Source organism: Balaenoptera ricei, chromosome 19 (assembly GCF_028023285.1).
Source record: "Balaenoptera ricei isolate mBalRic1 chromosome 19, mBalRic1.hap2, whole genome shotgun sequence".
NCBI lineage: Eukaryota > Metazoa > Chordata > Mammalia > Artiodactyla > Balaenopteridae > Balaenoptera > Balaenoptera ricei.
Window position 1 is genome coordinate 49,959,085 of NC_082657.1, and position 23,061 is coordinate 49,982,145.

The window sequence follows — 23,061 nt, forward strand, 5'->3', positions numbered from 1 at the left end:
TTAAAAAGCAATATTACTTATAATACAATAGCATTAAGAAATATGAACTACTTAGAGATTAATTTGACAAAAGATGTGGAAGACCTGTACACTGAAAACTATAAAACACTGCTGAGAGAAATTAAAAACCTAAATAAATGGAGAACTGTACCTTGTTAATAGGTGGGTAAATTAAATATTAAGATGTCATTTTCCCCCAAAATTCATCTATAGATTCAATGCAATTCAAATAAAAATCCAAACAGCTTTTTCTTGGTAGAAATTGACAAGCTCATTCTAAAATTCATATGGAAATGCAAAGAATTTAGAATAACCCAAACAACTTTGGAATAGAAGAATAAAATTGGAAGACTACTATGACCTGATTTCAAGACAACTTCTAAGCTACGGTAATCAAGATAATCCAGCATAATATCCCCAACTAAAAATTCTTAACTTAATCACATCTTTTGTCATATAATATTCACCTTTTTTGCCATATGAAATAATACTTATAGGTTACAGGAATTAGGACGTGGATATCTTTGGGGGCCATTATTCAGCCTACCACAGATCCTATGTGGGTGCCCAGTTGTTTTAGCTCTTTATACTGTGTGGTCCACCTTTCCGTACTGATTTTCACACCTGCTCTGTCATAAGTCAAATTTGCATATGTGTGCATTTATTCTGAGTTCTGTATTCTGTTTCCTTAGTCATTTTTCACTTTCTGCCCCAATACCACACTATCTTAATTACAGTAGATTTACAACTGACTTTAATATATGAAAGGGCAAGTCCCCTCAATTTATTTTCTTTAGTAACGTCTTGGTTGTTACTGGCCCTTTGATTTTACACTTAAATTGTATAATGAACCATCAAATTCCTCCAAATTTTACCTGCTGGCATTTTGTTTAGTAGAGCATTAAAATTATATAGATCCGTTGGAGGAAAATTGACAATTTTATAATATTGAGTCTCCCATTTCAAGAACATAACCTAGTTCTCCATTTATTTAGATCTTTCTTAATATCTTTCAGTAAAGTTTTTCAATTTCTTCCTTGAAAGTCTTAAGTATATTTTGTTAGATTTATTTCTAGGTACTTTATATTTTTGTTGCTATTGTAGAATTAATATCTTGAAAATTAATTTTTTGACTCTTGCTGTGTGTAGAAATGCAGTTGACTTTTGTATTTGATTTGGTAACCATCTTTTTAATTTAAACAAGTATTTATAGGTTCTTTAGGATTTTTCAGGTTGGTAGTCATAAAATCTGTGAATTATGACCATTTGTTCTTCCTATTTATACATTCTCCCCCCCCCTCCCTTTTTCTTGTCTTACTGCACAGGAATGGAGCTCAAGTATCATATTGAACATCTAATATATATATCTTAGATGGCAAGTTTTTGAAAGCCCATGGTTACATTTTCTGGTATTTAATGCAATATAATCTATTGCATTCACAGATTTTAGGGCTGTGAAAGGGGTTCTATAGTACATCTCCCTGCTTCTCATGTGTGAAACCAGGACACTGTAATCATAGATGAGAAGCTTCCCTATTTTAAGAACATTTTAATATTTTGCTCTTCTAATAAGGAATCTGACCTTAGAGCTTAATAGTTCTTTCAAGCTTGTCCATCTTGCTGCCTTTTGCCAAAATCCCTGCTTCAAAAATCTTGTGGAAACATAGCACTTGTAATGTAACACTAAAATTTAGACTAACTCTTACAAATGCAAGCCTGGGTATTACTTTACTCCTATTCTGTCCTGGGTTAGGGAAATGGCTAGCTACAAATAAGAAAGTCTCCCTTGAAGTAATTAATAATTCCCAAAGAAACATTGGCTCACTGCTTTTGTACAACACATCTCCTTTTTTCTTTTTTATTAAGGAAGGCAGTCAAGATAACAGATTGGGAAAGCTTTAAGCCTGACAGTTATAAATAGTCTTGCAGTTTATTCCACAATGTATTTGCAGTTCTCTTCCTTTGCCATTCTGAAAGTTGGATCTCTGTCAAAATACTTTTCTCTTGACCAAGGAGTACAAATCATTGCCTTCAAAACAGGTTTGAAGATTAAAACTCTAAAATAATGGAGTAGGGTGATAAGGTTTGGGCTCTCTGAGAATTTTAGTGATGCTCTAGAGTGTTGTCAAACCAACACTGATCTTTAGAGGAACTTTAGAGGAACTTCTTTTCCAGGGATCACATGGATTGGGAGAACCCTTTGAATAAATGAGCTGTTCCAAATATTGCTAAGATTGCTCTTGTTTCTTGTAATCAAAGCAATACTTGCCTAATGACCATTGTGTTGCCAAGCACTAGAGGGGACCCAGAGACAAGTATTCTTGTCTTTAAAAGGACAGTCCTGGAGAGGAGGCATTAAAGATACAGACGCTAAATAGCAATAGAAGACAGTGGAACATAAAATGTCACAAGGCATTATTATGATGATAATAAATTAATATTATTAATAACAACCAATAATACCACTTGGTTGTTCAAAGTGTATTTGCTCTAATACTGAAAATTGCATCTAACAGAGCATCAAAATAATTTTGAATGTTCAAAATGTTACACACAGAGCAAATACATAATTTTTCCCTAAATAACTTGAAATTTCAGTGGTGCAAATTTAAGGAAAACCTATTAAATTATCAAATATTTTCGAGTGTTGATTTTTGAGGGAGAACATGGAAAGACAGAAACCATTAAAACTGTTGATGTTTTTGTGTAAATTAGTACAACCATTCTAGAAGACAATATGGCCATAGCTGTCAAACTGTCAAGTGTGTATCCTTTTGTTCTGGCATTCTACTTCCTATAGTGGTGGGCTGGGTAATTTAACTCCCTTTTTCTCTCTCTCTTTTTCTCTCTCTCTCGCACACACACACACACACACACACACACACACACTCAGAGCAACTAAAAGAATAAAAGAACGAGTCAAAATATATTTTTCAAACTTGTTAGAAAGCAAAAGAGAGCTGCCAGGACAGTGAAGGATTTGGGGACCAAGATCCAGGAGAAGAAAGAAACCAAAACAATCAGATTTGGGGGGCCTCTTTATCCTTAGTGACACTGACTTTTTGGGAGATACTGCAGAGACTGAAAAATTAAGCAGAGTTAGGGAAGAAAACATAGGAGTTAATGGGATGCCCAAGGAGAAAGGGCCCTAGAAATGCCCCATGCTTGAGGGTGGGACCCAGTAAAGTGGGGACTAGAAATAAGTCCTTATAAGAACTAGAGCTCAGCTTTGGATCATTTTTCAAGCATAGATTTGATTAAGACAGTTCTCCACTGGGGTTCCAAGAGTATTTAATCCCTAATGTTCTAAGGTATGTCTTATATATGAGGAATTAACTTCTCTTCTATACGTAGGATAGTACTAGCTACACACCCTTCTTGGGAGAATTGAGAAAATAGTCACTCCAATGATTTGCTGCAGGGCTTAATTCCGTCACAAAATCTTACTGCCAATGGTTAGATTAGGTTATCTGGTTATCAGTTTTTTATATACACTGATATACACTGATCAGCACTCAATCAGAAATAACCAAGTATATGAGGAGGTAACACAGTCTGATAGAGCACCAAGATAAACAATAGGAGCAAACCCATAGAGAGCCAGGTAATAGAATTTCTAGACACAGATTTTTTTTAATGTTCTTACTAAAGATAATATTGAGCAGAGACCTGGAAACTACAAAAAAATCCAATAGGAAGTCTAGCATGGAAAAGTTATGATGACAAATTAAGAACTCAGTAGATGAATTTAATAGCCTGTTAGGTATACCTAGAGGTAGATTTTGTAAACTGGAAATTAGATAAATCAAAGAAAATAGCTACACTAAAGCATATAGGGACAAAATGCAGAAAAGAACATAAGAACTGAGTGGAATGTGGTAAAAAGCTCATATATACGTGTGTGTGTATATATATACACACATACATATATATATAAAGAAATGGGAAAATTGAGCATAAGCAATATTTGAAGAGATAATGACAAAAAAAAATTTCCAAATTGGGTAAAATACATTTATCCACAGATTCAAAAAGTGCAATAAACCCCAAGAAGGGTAAATGCAAACCACACTTGGGAACATTATAGTAAAACTGCTGAAAAACAAAGACAAAAGGAAAATCTTAACGCAGTCAGAGGAAAAGACGTATTATCTCAAATGAACAATAAGACTGTAAACTGAGTTCTCAACAGAAATGGTGGAAGACAAGAAATAATAGAATGGTATCTTCAAAGTGCTTAAAGAAAACATAGGAAAATTGATCATAAATGTATTAAAGGATATTAATTACATTGTAATTTGTTGTAATGAAAATTTGGAAGCCACTTAAATATCCAATAAGAAGGACTGGTTAAAAATATTTACTACATCTTTAGGTGATGATACGTAAAAATGTTCCAGATGTATTGTTAAGTGAAAAAAAGCAGGCTAAAAATAATTTATAGCATATGCTCTCATTTACATTAACAATTCTTAAATATGATTAAATGTGTAAGGATTGGCACCAAAATGCTAACAATAGTTATCTTTGGGTGGTGGAATTATGATAAAATTACTACTTTCCCTTTAATATTTTTATAATAATCACGTATTATCAGATGCAGATACATACCCCATTTTAAAAGGGAAACAAAAGCAGTCAGTACTTTAAAGGCTTGTGCTCTGTATTGACCCTGGGTGCATTGTGGCTGTGTAGTAAAGGATACTGTTTAGTGGATTCCATTTCCTCTGTATGAAAGAAGCTGCAAAGTGAGGGTCAGGTAAGACTCCTAGACTCAGATCCCTTAATGCCCCGGCTCTTCCTAAATCTAGGAAAGATCAGTGTGAACAAGGTCTCTTGGAGCCCCGTGGCGGCACTCATCTTATGGTCATTCTTCTCTGATTTAGAGAAATTATTTTCCTTTATAAAAAACTTAAGGATACAGTTAAGATTGGGTTAAATTTTTTAAATTGTTTTTTTCTGCTAAAATGTCAGCCTAGATTGCAATATAAGCTTTCCCCTAAAGTTAAGAAACTAACCAGTATTCTTGTTTCTTAAAGATAAGCTAAATCTTCAGCATTGGTTGAATTACACTCCCTCAGTCCATTGTAGGGAGTTGTTGCAATAATCTTGACTGCTTACATTAATAAGAGGTTGTGGGTAATCTGGGGTAATAAAACGTCACTGAGGGTAATAAAGTCTGAATTGTTTTTACAGGCCGAGAGATCCGTTTGCCCCTCCGAATCAAAGGGGAAGGAATGGGACCAAAGATTCACTTCAACTTTGAGTTGCTGGATATTGGAAAAGTTTTTGTTGGATCTGTACATTGTTATGAGGTAAGCACTAGAATTGTTCGTTGAGACTCCAAAGTACTTGGCTTTTTTTGTTTTATGTGTGTGTTTTTATTGATAGAAAATTTGTGACATCACATTTTTTCCATTACTCGTACCTATTCAGACCCCAAATGATTGAACTCCTCCCCCCTCCCAGCCTTGTTGAGGGAAGCAACTTTTTCCATCCTTTTCAGCCTCTCTAGCTTTATAAAAAGCATCAAAGTCATAACTTAATTGGTTTTATCATCATCATTTTGTAAATTGCAAAGGGGGACACCATAAATACGTCTCCCCATCTGTTTAATGCTTGTTCTCTGACAACATAAATCCTACAGATCAGAGGATAGAGAACCTTTTACATTTTCCAGAATGTCCTAATGAGGATAGCTGTTTTCACACTTCAGAAGTTTCTCTAATTTAAAATTTTAATTAATTTTCTCTGATTTAAAAACCAATCGTCCTGATTTCTGGAAGAGATCTCCCTGCTTTGTCTTTCCAATTAAATAGAAAATGATTTTTTACATGATGTACCCATGGGTTCATGAGGATCAAAGTTACTTCAGTGTCACTTCATCACTAAATTCATATCCAGGACACTTGTTTACACTATATCAAACTATAACCATTGAAAGTTTATTGTAGAAAGATTCCTAAATTGTAAGTGTTTATATTTCTATAGAGTTAACAATAAAAGCATTTACTTAATGAGCGACAAATAGGTGTCAAGTTCCATGCCTTATTATGTGTGCATGCCTACGTATGTGTGTGTGATTTCTAACTCTTACAGAACCATGAGTGGTGGGTTTTACTGTACCTGTTTTTACACATGAGAAATATGAGACACATAGTGGTTAATTCAGTCAACATCCTCACCCTTCATATATGTTGAGCACATATGCATTAGTTCACTTGGTCCTCACAAAAACCCTTTGAAGAAGGTACAGTGACTATCCCCATTTTATAGCTGAGGAAGCTGGGGCTTAGAGAAGTTTTACTAGTTAAGGTAACGCTACATACTGTAACAAACAAATACAATAATATATCTATTTTGTTCCTAACATAAAGTCCCAGACAAGCTTGGTCATCAGCAGATGGCTCTCCTCCTGCAGAGGATCAAGAACTCAGCCTCATTCTATCTCATGGCTCTCCCACCCCTAACATCTGAGTTGCAAGATTGTAGCCTCACATGTATCACACTGGCAGTAGGAGAAAGGCATGGAGGGGTGCACATGAGAGGTTTTTATAGGAGGTAGTAATGGAGGTGGCATGTATCACTTTTGTTCATATCCTATTAGGGTCTGTAACTGCAAGGGTGGCTGGGAAATGTAGTCTAGCTATAGGCACAGGAGGAAGAGGATATGGGTTCAGTGAATGGCCAACCTGACTCTGCCACATTTGTTAAGTAACTTGGCAAAGTCACACAGCCTGTAAATGTTAGTGAGCCCCGGGGTACTAGGGCCCTACATCATGTGGGAAGAGAAAGCCCTTTGCTGGCTTTTCAATCCCTTGGGCTCTCATTATGGGCAAATCCGGTCTACAACCAATTCAGCTCAGCCTAAGCATGGGAGGTGAGTGCCCAATTGATGTTGAGAGCTTCCTGCAGTGTCATTTGTCCTCACATTCGTTAGACTTAATGATGGGCCAAATGGGATGATTTGAAAGGTAAATAGAGATGTTAATGTCAGGGAATATACATGAGATGAGATGGAATATACCTAAGAGCATAACTTAAATGAAGTAATCACTCACGTGACTAACAAAGTGAAAAGTGGCACAGCTACTATGTTGCATTGTCCTGTATTGCATTCTGAAAAAATGGTCACTTAGGGAGGGGAAAAAAAGGTATAAGAGTTCTTATTAAATTAAATTGTTCTTATTAAATTGATATTTTGCCTGTACTTTATCCAGTGCAAGTTCCCCTCACACCGTACAGACTGTGTCTTATGGATGCCACATTGGAAAAGAACCTTTAGTTCTGATGCAGAATTGTTATCGAGTCCAAGCTCACTCTGCTGGCTACACAACAAGGCAATAAATTGGGAGACAAGGTGTTGAGACAAGGAATAGTGACTTTATTCAGAAAGCCAATAGACTGAGAAGATGTCAGACTAGTGTCCGCAAAAACCATCTTATTGGGGTCTGGATGCCAGTTTCTTTTATAGAACAGAGAAGGGGAGGAGGTGAGGAAGTAAAGTAAAAAGGCCTAGTTTTGCAAAATATCTCCTGGCTTGGCCAGCATTGGGGAGGGGATGTGTTAATTTCCTCTTTTCTGCAGCCATTCACAGGTGGGCAGAGTCAGATTGTCACCCTGTGAGCTGAACAAAGGCACTTTAGTTTAACATTCAGGCAAAGGGGCAGGGTGCCCTGAGGCAAGCCATTATGTATGATTATAATAACAAAAGCAGTGAAAAGCAAAGGTTAAATAAAAGAAACGGATCCAACATGGAGTCAGATTTTGCTCTTCCCTGTTACAAAATAGATAGGGTTTCTCTGAATGTGATAATAATTTCTTACAAATTTTAACAGAAGTGTGCTTGAGACCATCACTTCCCACCCTCCCATAATTGAACAGTAAAGCAAACCACAGCCAGCTAAGTAAGTGTTAAATGTGGTGCTGCATCAGACTGGACAGTTTTGAGAGCTGTGCAGTGGCAGAGAAGGACATGGTAAGGTGCTTCTTATGGGAATATTTTGCACTCTCTGTGTATTTAATGCTGATGCCTCATTGTGTCTCTCTTTCAATTTATTACATTACCTACTTGAAACAAATTTGAGTAACTAGCTATTGCTGTTAGTCATTGCTGAGCTTAGCAGACACATAAAGACTAACCCCCAAGAGTATATGCTATTCCCCAGTATAATTAGAAGGAAAACAAATGAGAGGTGAAGTTCTACTATAAATTTTCCCCTCTCCAAGGAGTTGGACTGCAAGGGTAAGGGCATTACTAGTAATCAAAAGGTGTCAGAATTGTATTGTCAAACAATTTGCTGGATTCCATATACATAAGTAGTTGCTGCTTTGTCAGGGGGAGAAGAATGAAATGCATATTCTCGAAAATAGAGGAACTGGCACCTTATAGAAAATCTGGGTAAGACAGGAAAAAAGGCAATCCATGCACCAGCTCAGAAAGAAGAACAAGTGTCCTTCAAGTTACCATTAACACCTTTGAGTTGCCTTCAAGTTATCACTAGTGCATATCAGTTGCTTCTTAAGCACAGGTAAATCTTAAACCCATTCTACTTAGCACTGGGGACATAAATAGCAATCACTGTCTTTCATGAGCACTCTTTGCCATGCACTATTCTAAAAGTTATGCAATTTAATAAATGTCATTTTCACAGCAATCTGAGAAGTTAGTAATACTTAACTTTTTTTTAAACATCTTTATTGGAGTATAATTGCTTTACAATGGTGTGTTAGTGTCTGCTTCATAACAAAGTGAATCAGCTGTACATATACATGTATCCCCATATCTCCTCCCTCTTGCATCTCCCTCCCACTCTCCCTATCCCACCCCTCTAGATGGTCACAAAGCACCGAGCTGATCTGCCTGTGCTATGCAACTGTTCCCACTAGCTATCTATTTTACATTTGATAGTGTATATATGTCCATGCCACTCTCTCACTTCATCCCAGCTTACCCTTCCCCCTCCCCGTGTCCTCAAGTCCATTCTCTACGTCTGCATCTTTATTCCTGTCCTGCCCCTAGGTTCTTCAGAACATTTTTTTTTTTTTTAGATTCCATATATATGTGTTAGCATACGGTATTTGTTTTTCTCTTTCTGACTTACTTCACTCTATATGACAGATTATAGGTCCATCCACCTCACTACAAATAACTCAATTTCATTTCTTTTTATGGCTGAGTAATAGTCCATTGTATATATGTGCCACATCTTCTTTATCCATTCATCTGTCGATGGACACTTAGGTTGCTTCCATGTCCTGGCTATTGTAAATAGAGCTGCAGTGAACATTGTGGTACATGACTCTTTTTGAATTATGGTTTTCTCAGGGTATATGCCCAGTAGTGGGATTGCTGGGTCGTATGGTACTTCTATTTTTAGTTTTTTAAGGAACCTCCATACTGTTCTCCATAGTGGCTGTATCAATTTATATTCCCACCAACAGTGAAAGAGGGTTCCCTTACTCCACATCCTCTCCAGCCTTTATTGTTTGTAGATTTTTTGATGATGGCCATTCTGACTAGTGTGAGCTGATACCTCATTGTAGTTTTGATTTGCATTTTTCTGATGACTAGTGATGTTGAGCATCCTTTCATGTGTTTGTTGACAATCTGTATATCTTATTTGGAGAAATGTCTACTTAGGTCTTCTGCCCATTTTTGGATTGGGTTGTTTGTTTTTTTGATATTGAGCTTCATGAGCTGCTTGTAAATTTTGAAGATTAATACTTTGTCAGTTACTTCATTTGCAAATATTTTCTCCCATTCTGAGGGTTGTCTTTTCATCTTGTTTATGGTTTCCTTTGCTGTGCAAAAGCTTTTAAGTTTCATTAGGTCCCATTTGTTTATTTTTGTTTTTATTTCCATTTCTCTAGGAGGTGGGTCAAAAAGGATCTTGCTGTGATTTATGTCATAGAGTGTTCTGCTGATGTTTTCCTCTAAGAATTTTATAGTGTCTGGCCTTACATTTAGGTCTTTCATCCATTTTGAGTTTATTTTTGTGTATGGTGTTAGGGAGTGTTCTAATTTCATTCTTGTCCATGTAGCTGTCCAGTTTTCCCAGCACCACTTATTGAAGAGGCTGGCTTTTCTCCATTGTTATCTTCTTGCCTCCTTTATCAAAGATAAGGTGACCATATGTGTGTGGGTTTATCTCTGGGCTACCTATCCTGTTCCATTGATCTATATTTCTGTTTTTGTGCCTGTACCATACTGTCTTGATTACTGTAGCTTTGTAATATAGTCTGAAGTCAGGGAACCTGATTCCTCCAGTTCCGTTTTTCTTTCTGAAGATTGCTTTGGCTATTTGGGGTCTTTTGTGTTTCCATACAAATTGTGAAATTTTTTGTTGTAGTTCTGTGAAAAATGCCATTGGTAGTTAGACAGGGATTGCATTGAATCTGTAGATGGCTTTGGGTAGTATAGTCATTTTCACAATGTTGATTCTTCCAATCCAAGAACATGGTGTATCTCTCCATCTGTTTATATCATCTTTAATTTCTTTCATCAGTGTCTTATAGTTTTCTGCATACAGGTCTTTTGTCTCCTTAGGTAGGTTTATTCCTAGGTATTTTATTCTTTTTGTTGCAGTGGTAAATGGGAGTGTTTTCCTAGTTTCTCTTTCAGATTTTTCATCACTGGTGTATAGGAATGCAAGGGATTTCTGTGCATTAGTTTTGTATCCTGCTACTTTACCAATTTCATTGATTAGCTCTAGCAGTTTTCTAGTAGTGTCTTTAGGATTCTCTATGTAGAGTATCATGTCATCTGCAAACAGTAACAGCTTTACTTCTTCCTTTCCAATTTGGATTCCTTTTATTTCTTTTTCTCCTCTGATTGCTGTGGCTAAAACTTCCAAAACTATGTTGAATAATAGTGATGAGAGTGGGCAACCTTGTCTTGTTCCTGATCTTAGTGGAAATGGTTTCAGTTTTTCACCACTGAGAACAATGTTGGCTGTGGGTTTGTCATATATGGCCTTTATTATGTTGAGGTACATTCCCTCTGTGCCTACTTTGTGGAGGGTTTTTATCATAAATGGGTGTTGAATTTTGTCGAAAGCTTTTTCTGCATCTATTGAGATAATCATACGGTTTTTATCCTTCAGTTTGTTAATATGGTGTATCACATTGATTGATTTGCGTACATTGAAGAATCCTTGCATCCTGGGATAAACCCCACTTGATCATGGTGTATGATCCTTTTCATGTGCTGTTGGATTCTGTTTGCTAGTATTTTGTTGAGGATTCTTGCATCTGTGTTCATCAGTGATATTGGCCTGTAGTTTTCTTTCTTTGTGACATCTTTATCTGGTTTTGTTATCAGGGTGATGGTGGCCTCATAGAATGAGTTTGGGAGTGTTCCTCCCCCTGCTATATTTTGGAAGAAGTTGAGACAGATAGGTGTTAACTCTTCTATAAATGTTTGCTAGAATTCGCCTGTGAAGCCGTCTGGTCCTGGGCTTTTGTTTGTTAGAAGATTTTTAATCACAGTCTTAATTTCAGTGCTTGTGTTTGGTCTGTTTATATTTTCTATATCTTCCTGGTTCAGTCTCGGAAGGTTGTGCTTATCTAAGAATTTGTCCATTTCTTCCAGGTTGTCCATTTTATTGGCATATACTTGCTTGTAGTAACCTCTCATGATCCTTTGTATTTCTGCAGTGTCAGTTGTTGCTTCTCCTTTTTCATTTCTAATTCTGTTGATCTGAGTCTTCTCCCTTTTTTTCTTGATGAGTCTGGCTAATTGTTTATCAATTTTGTTTATCTTCTCAAAGAACCAGCTTTTAGTTTTATTGATCTTTGCTATTATTTCCTTCATTTCTTTTTCATTTATTTCTGATCTGATCTTTATAATTTCTTTCCTTCTGCTAACTTTGGGGGTTTTTTGTTCTTCTTTCTCTAATTGCTTTAGGTGTAAGGTTAGGTTGTTTATTTGAGATGTTTCTTGTTTCTTGAGGTAGGATTGTATTGCTATAAACTTCCCTCTTAGAACTGCTTTTGCTGCATCCCATAGGTCTTGGGTGGTCGTGTTTTCATTGTCATTTCTTCCTAGGTGTTTTTTGATTTCCTCTTTGATTTCTTTAGTGATCTCTTGGTTATTTAGTAGTGTATTGTTTAGCCTCCATGTGTTTGTATTTTTTTACAGATTTTTTCCTCTAATTGGTATCTAGTCTCATAGCATTGTGGTTGGAAATGATACTTGATATGATTTCAGTTTTCTTAACTTTACCAAGCCTTGATTTGTGACCCAAGATACGATCTATCCTGGAGAATGTTCCATGAGCACTTGAGAAGAAAGTGTATTCTGTTGTTTTAGGATGGAATGTCCTATAAATATCAATTAAGTCCATCTTGTTTAATGTACCATTTAAAGCTTGTGTTTCCTTATTTATTTTCAATTTCGATGATCTGTCCGTTGTTGAAAGTGGGGTGTTAAAGTCCCCTACTATGATTGTGTCACTGTCGAGTTCCCCTTTTATGGTTGTTAGCATTTGTCTTATGTATTGAGGTGCTCCTATGTTGGGTGCATAAATATTTACAATTGTTATATCTTCTTGGATTGATCCCTTGAACAGTCTGTAGTGTCCTTCTTTGTCTCTTGTAATAGCCTTTATTTTAAAGTCTCTTTTGTCTGATCTGAGAATTGCTACTCCAGCTTCCTTTTGATTTCCATTTGCATGGAATATCTTTTTCCATCCCCTCACTTTCAGTCTGTATGTGTTCCCAGGTCTGAAGTGGGTCTCTTGTAGACAGCATATATACGGGTCTTGTTTTTGTATCCATTCAGCCAGTCTGTGTCTTTTGGTTGGAGCATTTAATCCTTTTACATTTAAGGTAGTTATCGATATGTATGTTCCTATTACCATTTTCTTAATTGTTTTGGGTTTGTTATTGTAGGTGTTTTCCTTCTCTTGTGTGTTCCCTTAGCATTTGTTGTAAAGCTGGTTTGGTGGTGCTGAATTCTCTTAGCTTTTGCTTGTCTGTAAAAGTTTTAATTTCTCCGTCAAATCTGCATGAGATCTTTGCTGGGTAGAGTAATCTTGGTTGTAGGTCCTTTCATCACTTTAAATATGTCCTGCCACTCCCTTCTGGCTTGCAGAGTTTCCGCTGAAAGATTAGCTTTTAACCTTATGGGGATTCCCTTGTATGTTATTTGTTGTTTTTCCCTTGCTGCTTTTAATATTTTTTCTTTGTATTTAATTTTTGATAGTTTGATTAATATGTGTCTTGGTGTGTTTCTCCTTGGATTTATCCTGTATGGGACTCTCTGTGCTTCCTGGACTTGATTGACTATTTCCTTTCCCATATTAGGGAAGTTTTCAACTATAATCTCTTTAAATATTTTCTCAGTCCCTTTCTTTTTCTCTTCTTCTTCTGGGACCCCTATAATTCGAATGTTGGTGCGTTTAATATTGTCCCAGAGGTCTCTGAGACTGTCCTCAATTCTTTTCATTCTTTTTTCCTTATTATGCTCTATGGTAGTTATTTCCACTATTTTATCTTCCAGGTCACTTATCCGTTCTTCTGCCTCAGTTATTCTGCTATTGATTCCTTCTAGAGAATTTTAAATTTCATTTATTGTGTTGTTCATCATTGTTTGTTTGCTCTTTAGTTCTTCTAGGTCCTTGTTAAACGTTTCTTGTATTTTCTCCATTCTATTTCCAAGATTTTGGATCATCTTTACTATCATTACTCTGAATTCTTTTTCAGGTAGACTGTCTATTTCCTCTTCATTTGTTTGGTCTGGTGGGTTTTTACCTTGCTCCTTCATCTGCAGTGTGTTTCTCTGTCTTCTCATTTTGCTTAACTTACTGTGTTTGGGGTCTTCTTTTTGCAGGCTGCAGGTTTGTAGTTCTTGTTGTTTTTGGTGTCTGCCCCCAGTGGCTAAGTTTGGTTCAGTGGGTTGTGTAGGCTTCCTGGTGGAGGGGACTGGTGCCTGCGTTCTGGTGGATGAGACTGGATCTTGTCTTTCTGGTGGGCAGGACCGTGTCCAGTGGTGTGTTTTGGGGTGTCTGTGACCTTATTATGATTTTAGGCAGCCTCTCTGCTAATGGGTGGGGTTGTGTTACTGCCTTGCTAGTTGTTTGGCATAGAGTGTCCAGCACTGTAGCTTGCTGGTCGTTGAGTTGAGCTGGGTCTTAGCATTGAGATGGAGATCTCTGGAAGAGCTTTCACTGTTTGATATTACATGGAGCCGGGAGGTCTCTGGTGGACCAGTGTCCTGAACTCGGCTCTCCCATCTTAGAGGCACAGGCCTGACACCCAGCTGGAGCACCAAGACCCTGTCAGCTATACGGCGAACAAGATGCACTGTGGTGCTTGGCCCCAGGTGGCAACTACGGCTGCTGCCCGGGTTCCCTGGTTTATCAGTAATACTTACACATTACAGATGGGGAAATGGACACAGAGAAGCCAAGCAGGTTCTGCAAGGTCACACAGCTAGTCACGTCAGTGGAAAAGCTGGGATTTGAACCCAGGCATTTGGCTTCTGAGACCCTGGTCATAATCACTTTTCTGCATGGTCTTTTTAAAAGGAATAAAGGATGAAGCATAACTCCTATGACCAGGGAACACAGGATGAGGGAGATGGGAAATAAATGTAAAAAGATGAACAACATATCAAGTAACACTTAGTTATGTACCTCTTTTGGTACATCATCCGTCTTCTCTTGGCAGGAGTGGTTGTCTTCCTTTGCAGGAGCCCCTGACTGTATCCTACTTATGCTCTTGATTCCTTCTTGTCTGCTCCTGAGGAGGCAACCTGATCTAGTGGACCCCCTACATCCACCCAGACCCTATTACCTTGGTTACCTAGTCCCCTTTTCTTATTACAAAAACAAACATCTAGGCTGGGCCTTAAGTGTGCATTATGTCATTTAATAGTATAAATAGACTAAGTCTCACCTACCATACCTTCCTGCAGCTTTGCCACCCCCATTTTCTCTTTTTTACCACTAATCTTCTCAAAACAGGAATCAAGAATAGTCAACCACTATTTCCTCTGCACCTACTCACTCCCTAAACATTTGTACTCTGGATTCTACAGTCACACTCTATGGAAATTACTTTCTTCTTCAAGGGCAGGGATGGCCTCTAATTAAAAATAAAAAATCTATAGAATTTTCTCAAAGCTTATTCTCCTTAACCTCTATCCCCGTTCAACCCCTTTTGGAAGTTGTCTCTTGGCTTTCTCGGTTCCTGACATGCCCCCCATACTTTTCTGAATCTTTCTTCATCACCTCCTCTTTTTTCCCTCCAGTGCCTTGATGTAGGTTGAAGGCACTTTCTAAGTAGAGAGAATGACTGTTCACCCATTCAGGTGTAAGCGTTGGCAAGGAATAGAGATTGTGTTCTAGAAGCCGAGGAATAGGACTGTGTGTCTATAGTAGAAGTTCATGGATGGACTTGTGGAAAGTGACAGTGGGAGTGGTAGACGGACCCAGCTGTGGAGGCCTCTGAATGCCACGCGTGAGCTTTGTACACACACCTCATGTGCAATCAAATATGGGCAATGACTTGGTTCCAGAACATTAGTATATAGGAATAAAACTTTTCTGTATGGGACTTCCCTGGCGGTCCAGTGGTTAAGACTCCATGCTTCCACTGTTGGGGGGACACGGGTTCCATCCCTGGTCGGGAAATTAAGATGCCTCACACAGCACTGCACAGCCAAAAAAAACCAAAACCAGACAAATGAACAAAAAACTTTTCTGTAGTAAAACAATGGCTCACATAAGCATCCCAAAACAGTTATCCATCCATTACAGTTTGAGATGAAAATATCACAATAGGATGAAATCTAATGGTACAACAAAGAGAATCCTTGCAATCTGGAATCCACAATAATAGCTCATTCTACATTCTTCAAGCTACATTATAAACATAGGCTTAGATAGTTCTTGATCCTCTATTCTAACTTGCTTTTTATTTTTCAGCATGCCACTTAATCCCAGCCTTCTCATGTGTATAAGAGAAAGACCTACCTTCCCTTGGTTACTTCAGAGATAGAATCAAAAAAACAAAAAGGTCTTTTAAGGTTCTTCTTCAATAGATGTGATTATGATCAATCTTTATAGCATGAATATAATGCATATGACTAACTCTATTTTAAAGAGGAGATAAAAACACTTTCTGTTTCTGATAAAAATTACTTTCTGGCTTGGGATTCCTGTCTTCAAACATTCAAGACAGAAGACTGCTTATTTTTCCCCTGGAGTTTTTCTGTGGTTCTACTTCCTGCAGCTGTCTCTGTGTTGGTGCTTATATGAAAATAAATCAGAGGCCCATTGCCTACCTTTTCATTCTTGTCTTTTTGATATAGGCAGTACTATCCAACAAAGGCAGCATTGATGCCCTCTTCAACGTGATCCCTCCAACTTCGGCTGTGGGGACCTGCTTTGTTTTCAGTCCCAAGGAAGGTATCATCGAACCAAGTGGGGTCCAGGCTGTCCAGATCTCCTTCAGTTCTTCCATCTTGGGACACTTTGAAGAAGAGTTCCTGGTCAATGTCAATGGATCACCAGAGCCTGTGAAATTGACCATTATGTAAGTTAATTCTACAAGTAATGTGGAAACTGAAGTTTTTACCTAATGCTTTCTTAAACTTCAAAATTAGAGCACTTTACAAATTAATGGAGAATTACTAGGTTGCCAAAATATTTATTTATTTTTTTGTCAACAATATTGATACCTGTCTGAAAGTAGCAACAATTTGATTCCCTACTGTTTACTTTTTACTGTTACAGAAGTAAAATGTAAAAATAAAATCCTTTCATAAACTTACTTTAAAAAACCAAAACTAGATCATGTCTTGAATGTCCATAACTGTCTTTGTTGATATGACCACATCAACATACTGGGGTGTTTTAAATTTCCACCAGTGTTTCTCTAGTGAACGTGTTTAACTTATTACTGTAGTATGGATGCATATGGTATTTTGGAATCTAGTTTTTCTGTAAGCTGTAACCTTATAAAATAAGAACTTAAACACTATATTAGTTTCTACTTACTCTCTGTTTTAGTATGTTTAGGGAAAGTAGGTTATTAACACCTGGATAAAATCATCTCCTATAATTAAGCTCTAACTGTTATCACAGTTTCTCTAAACCTGCATCTCTTGTTTTTATTTTAAGGAAATTCTTTAAGTGCTCTTAACCTTTAATGTCTCCAGGAATTATAAAAGTCTACTTATAGTGTCAGTCAGTCAAGGCTAGACACTTGCAGCTTTTGTGCTAGATGTCTTTTGATGGCTTCTCTAGCTGCTTTGTTTGTCCTCAGGTTTTAAAGAGAAGTTCTCTGTGACCAACCCATTGGGCAGATCTATAGCTTTAGTTCCTGGTGCTTAAAAAGATCATATCTTCAGAATAGATTGCAGATTCTATTTAGATTCCCACAGCAACAGGTTGTTAATTACCATGGTAGTCTCTCTTATTATGGGTCAGTAGCCTAGCAGGACCTCACTCCATCTACAGCTGAGGTCTCCCTTGTGGCCTGGAGATAACATAGAAAAGAGACAGACATATTTCCTAGGCCTGAAGGGTCCTGGGAAAACTTATTGATCTTGTGATACCTACTAGAAATTTAGAATCTTAAGATTGACTCCAAGGCGATTACCACTTCTTCTCAATTCTTCCACCTAAGTATCTCTGTTCTAGGGTGAATTACATCCTCCCAAAATTCATATGTTGAAGTCCTAACACTCAGTGCCTCAGAATGTGACTGCATTTGGAGATAAGACTTTTAAAGAAGTAATTAAGGTAAAATGAGGTCATATGGGTGGGCCCTAATCTAATAAGAATGGTGTCCTTGTAAGAAGAGGACGACATTAGGACAGATACACAAACAGGAAAAGACTGTGGGAAGACATGGGGAGAAGATACCCATCTACAAGTTAAGAAGGGAGTTCCTCAGAAGAAACCAACCCTGCCAACACACTGATCTTGGACTTCCAGCCTACAGAACTGTGAGGAAATAAATTTCTGTTGTTTAAACCACTGAGTCTCTAATACTTTATGACAGTCCTAGCAAATGAATACAACCCCTAACAAGTAAGGAGAGTGAGTGCATGTGCCTCAGGTGTTCTGTGGCATGGCTAAGACAGCCTACCACAGTCATAAACTCTTTAAAACGATCTCAAGACTTATCTGAAACATTCACAATGCATTTACATTCTTTTCCATAATGCATCTGTGTTTGTGCTAAAAGAAAAAATTGGAGTAGCTTTCCAGGTATTTGAATAACACTGACTCTTAAGAAGATGTATCATGCTTATCCTGGCCCAAGATTTACCTCCTTCAGGGATGTGCAGAATATGAGAAGAACAGGAGTACTTTTTCACATTATGTAAACTTTAACCCACCTCCCACCTCCATAACAATTCACATCTCATGACAAACAGTGGAGGTAGTTATCTGGAGAAGCAGGAAGAGCAAACTTGCAAGTGCAACCTTGTCTATCATTCAGAGATCATCTGGCCCCTTAGCCCCCTTGTTAAGTTCCAGAAGATCAGCTCTTGAAAGCCCCCAACTGAATCAAGGCTTTCTGACTTCTTGGCACCAGGAAATATTGTTCAGAATCATGAGTACCCTCCTCAACATCCAGCATCATAGACAGGCCTCCATACAAAAGTGGGAAAGATAAAAATCTTAAAACTCTGCTCTTATAAACATTTAAGGTAAAAGGAAAATATTCCTATCTATAGGCAAGAAAGAATAGGATGTTAAAGGACCATAATTTTACTTTTCATGCAGGCAAAGAAAAATCAAACTGCTGGCTGAGACAGGCTAACTGTCCTTCAAGTTGGATAAAAAAGCCCATCCCAATTTCATCCAGTCATTCCACATTTTAAGTTTAGCCTAATAATTAATATTGTATCTAACTATCAACATGCACACATTGCTACTGTGTTTAGAAAAAAAAAACATGTATTTTGGATATTTGTTTAATAAACTCTTAATGAGCACCTCCTACCTGCAAGGTTGTATATTAGGTGCAGTGACTGGTGAATTTGGGTTTGGTAGACATTCCTGTTACTTGAATCCTATCGTCTTACCCTGTGACTCTGTGAATTATTTATCCAAATTCAGGATGTGATTGCCCATTTCCTAAATTATTTCCTAAACTAACCAAAAATATGGTAAAAGAGATGACAAGGGAATTAAAAGGCTATACTAGAAAATATCCATTTAACTCAAAGGAAGGCAATAGTGAAAGAATAGAAGAACTGAGAAAACATTAAGACATGTAGAAAACAAATAGAGAAAAGGAAGAAGGAATCCTAATTTATCATTTGTTATATTAACTATAAATATATTTAACACTTAAATTAAAAGGCAGAGATTAGCAGAATAGACTTTAAAAACACACATACAAAATATGATCCAACTTTTTGCTGTCTACAAGAGACACACTTTAGATCTGAAAGTATGAATAGGTTCAAACTTTTTTAAACGGATGGAAAAAGATACCCTGCAAACACTAACCAAAAGAAAGCTGGAGTGGCTATACCAATATCTAAATAAACTTTAGAACAAAAATTGTTACAAAGACAAAGAAGAACATTTTACAATAATAGTCAGTCCATCAAGAAGATACAACAATTATAAACATCGATGCACTTAACAGCAGATCCCCAAAATACATGAAGCAAAAGCTTACAGAACTGAAGAGAGAAATAGGTAATTGAACAGTAGTAGTTGGAGATGTCACTACCCTACTTTCAACAATGGATAGAACAACTAGGCAGAACATCATAAAGGAAATAGAAGAGCTGAACAATACCATAAACCAACTGGACCTAACAGATACCTGTAGAACCCAACAAGTGCACTTGGAACATTTTCCAGAATACACCATGTGTTAAGCCATAAAACAAGTCTCAATAAATTTTAAATAATTTGAATCATAGAGAGTGTGTTCTTCAACTAGAAAGAAATGAATGAAAAATAAAAAATAGAAGGAAATCTGGAGAATTTACAAATATGTGGAAATTAAAAAACACTCCTAAATTACCAATAGGTTAAAGAAGAAATTACAACAGAAATTTTAAAATACTTTGAGATAAATGAAAACAAGACACAATATACCAAAACTTATGAGATGTGGTAAAAGTAGCGCTTAGAGGGAAACTGATAGCTGTAAGTGCCTGTATTTAAAAAGAAGAAAGATTTCAAATCAATAACCTAAATTGCTACCTTAAGAAACTTGAAAAAGAAGAGCTAACTAAATCCAAAGCAAGCACAAGGAAGGAAGTAATAAAGATTAGAGTGGAAATTAATGAAATAAAGAAAAACAATAAAGAAAATTAATAAAACTGAAAGTTGTTTCTGCTCAACATTGTACTTGGAGGTTCTATCCAAGGCAATTAGGCAAGAAAAAGAAATAAAAGGCATTCAGGTTGGAAATGAAGAAGTAAAACTATCTCTCTTTGCAGATGACATGATATTATATATAGAATATCTTAAGGAATCCACCAAAAAACTATAGAGCTAACGAATGAGTTCAGAACAATTGCAGGATATAGAATCAATGTACAAAAATCAATTGTATTTCTAGACAGTAGCAATGAAAATTCAAAAATGAAATTAAGAAAATTCCATTTACAATAGGTTCAAAAAAAATGATAAAGTTGGGAATAAATTTAACAAAAAAAGTGTAAGACTTGTACATTGAAAACTACAGAACATCATTGAAAGGAATTTAAAAGAAGACCTAAATAAGTGAAAAGACATCTGTTTTCATGAATTGGAAGACTCAATATTAACCTAAGATGGCAGTCTTTCCCAAAATGATGTATAGATTCAACATGATTCTGTCAAAATTTCAGCTGCCCTTTCTGTGGTAATTGATGAGCTGATACTAAACTTTATATGGCAATGCAAGAATCCCAGAATAGCCAAAACAATTAAAAAAAATAAGAACAAATTTGGAGGACTTACACTTCCCAGTTCAAAACTTACTGTAGTTTTGATACAGTTATCAAGAATGTGTTGTACTGGCATAAAGATAGACATATAGATCAATGGCATAGAATTGAGAGTCCAAAAATAAATTCACACAGTTATGGTCAATTTATTTTTATCAAGAGTATAAGACAATTCAATGGGAAAAAGGATAGTTTTTTCAACCGGTGCTGCTGGAACAACTGGATATCCACACACAAAAGGATAAAGTTGGACCCCGCCCCGCAAACCTCAGACCATATACAAAATTAACATAATATGGGCCAAAGACCCAAATGTAACAACTAAAACTATACAACTGTTTAAATAAAACATAAGTGCAAGTGCAAGTATGCATGACCTTGGATTAGGCAAATGTTTCTTTTTTTTTTTTTTTTTTATAAATTTATTTATAAATTTGGGTCTTCGTTTCTGTGCGAGGGCTTCCTCTAGTTGCGGCAAGCGGGGTCCACTCTTCATCGCGGTGCATGGGCCTCTCACTGTCGCGGCCTCTCTTGTTGCGGAGCACAGGCTCCAGACGCACAGGCTCAGTAGTTGTGGCTCACGGGGCTAGTTGCTCCGCGGCATGTGGGATCCTCCCAGACCAGGGCTCGAACCCGTGTCCCCTGCATTGGCAGGCGGACTCCCAACCACTGTGTCACCAGGGAAGCCCAGGCAAATGTTTCTTAAAGATGACACCTAAGTATAAGCAATCAAAGAAAAAATAAATAAATTAGACTTCATCAAAATTTAAAAATTTTGTGCCTTAAGGGACACTATTAAGAAAGTGAAAAAGCAAACCACAATATGGGAGAAAGTATTTGTAAATCACATATCTGAAAAGGGACTTATATCTAAGATATATAGAGAACATTTACACTCAGTAATAAAAAGACAACCAATCAAAAATTGGACAAACCATCTGAGCAGACATTCCTCTAAAGAAGATATACAAATGATTAATAACATATGAAAAGACTCTCAACATCATTAATCATCAGGGAGATGCAAATTGAAACCATAATGAGATACAACTTTACACCCACGTGGATGGCTATAATTTAAAAAATGGAAAATAACAAGTGTTGGAGAGAATGTAGAGAAATCAGAACCTTCATACACTGATGGTGGGAATGTAAAATATACAGCCACTTTGGAAAACAGTCTGACAGGTTTTCTCAAGTAAACGTTGAGTTACCATATGACCCAGCAATTCCATTCCTAGATACATACCCAAGAAAAATGAAAATATAAATCCATACAAAAACTTGTACATGAATGTTTATTACAGCATTATTCATAGTAGCCAAAAGGTGGAAATAATCCAAGTGTCTACCAACTGATAAATGAGTAAACAAAATGTGGTCTATCCACACAATGGAATGTTATTAAGACCATAAAAAGGAATGAAAAAAGAAAGAAAGGATGTACATGCTACAACATGGTACAATGAATGAACCTTGAAAACGCTATGACAAGTGAAAGAAGTCAGTCACAAAAGACCATATATTGTATGATTCCATTTATGTGAAATGTCCAGAGAGAGAAAATCTGTATATGGATAGGAAGTAGATTAGTGGTTGCTTAGGGCCAGGGGTGGAGGTGGGAGATAGAGGGTGATAGTTAAAGAGTATGGGGTTTCTTTTTGAGGTGACGGGAATGTTCTAAAGTTAACCCAGGTGGTGGTTGCACATATATGTGAATACTATACAAAAACCATTGACTTATACACTTTAAATGGGTGAATTGTATAGCATGTGAATTATATTTCAATGAGGCTGTTATTTTTTTTAATTTCCAGGAGCCTATAATTCATTCATTTCATGGGTGAATTTTTTTTTAAACATCTTTATTGAAGTATAATTGCCTTACAATGGTGTGTTAGCTTCTGCTTTATAACAAAGTTAATCAGTTATACATATACAATATGTTCCCATATCTCTTCCCTCTTGCATCTCCCTCTCTCCCACCCTCCCCATCCCACCCCTCTAGGTGGTCACAAAGCACCGAGCTGATCTCCCTGTGCTATGCGGCTGCTTCCCACTAGCTATCTATTTTACATTTGGTAGTGTATATATGTCCATGACACTCTCTCACCCCACCCCCAAAATAAAAGACACAGACC

The 23,061-nt window shown here is 36.9% G+C and overlaps 1 protein-coding gene across 21 annotated transcripts in view; it reads left to right on the forward strand.

Moving 5' to 3' along the window:
• The window catches only part of HYDIN (HYDIN axonemal central pair apparatus protein), a 446,648-nt gene that overhangs the window by 186,307 nt on the left and 237,280 nt on the right, over positions 1-23,061 (forward strand). For all 21 annotated transcript variants that reach the window (XR_009499152.1, XR_009499153.1, XR_009499154.1 and 18 more), the window contains 2 exons: positions 5,197-5,315; positions 16,319-16,542. Coding sequence is in view for 18 of the 21 variants with exons in the window: in XM_059905589.1 (XP_059761572.1) it covers positions 5,197-5,315; positions 16,319-16,542 (343 nt within the window). In the remaining 3 variants the exon portion in view is untranslated. The remainder of the gene's footprint in view (positions 1-5,196; positions 5,316-16,318; positions 16,543-23,061) is intronic.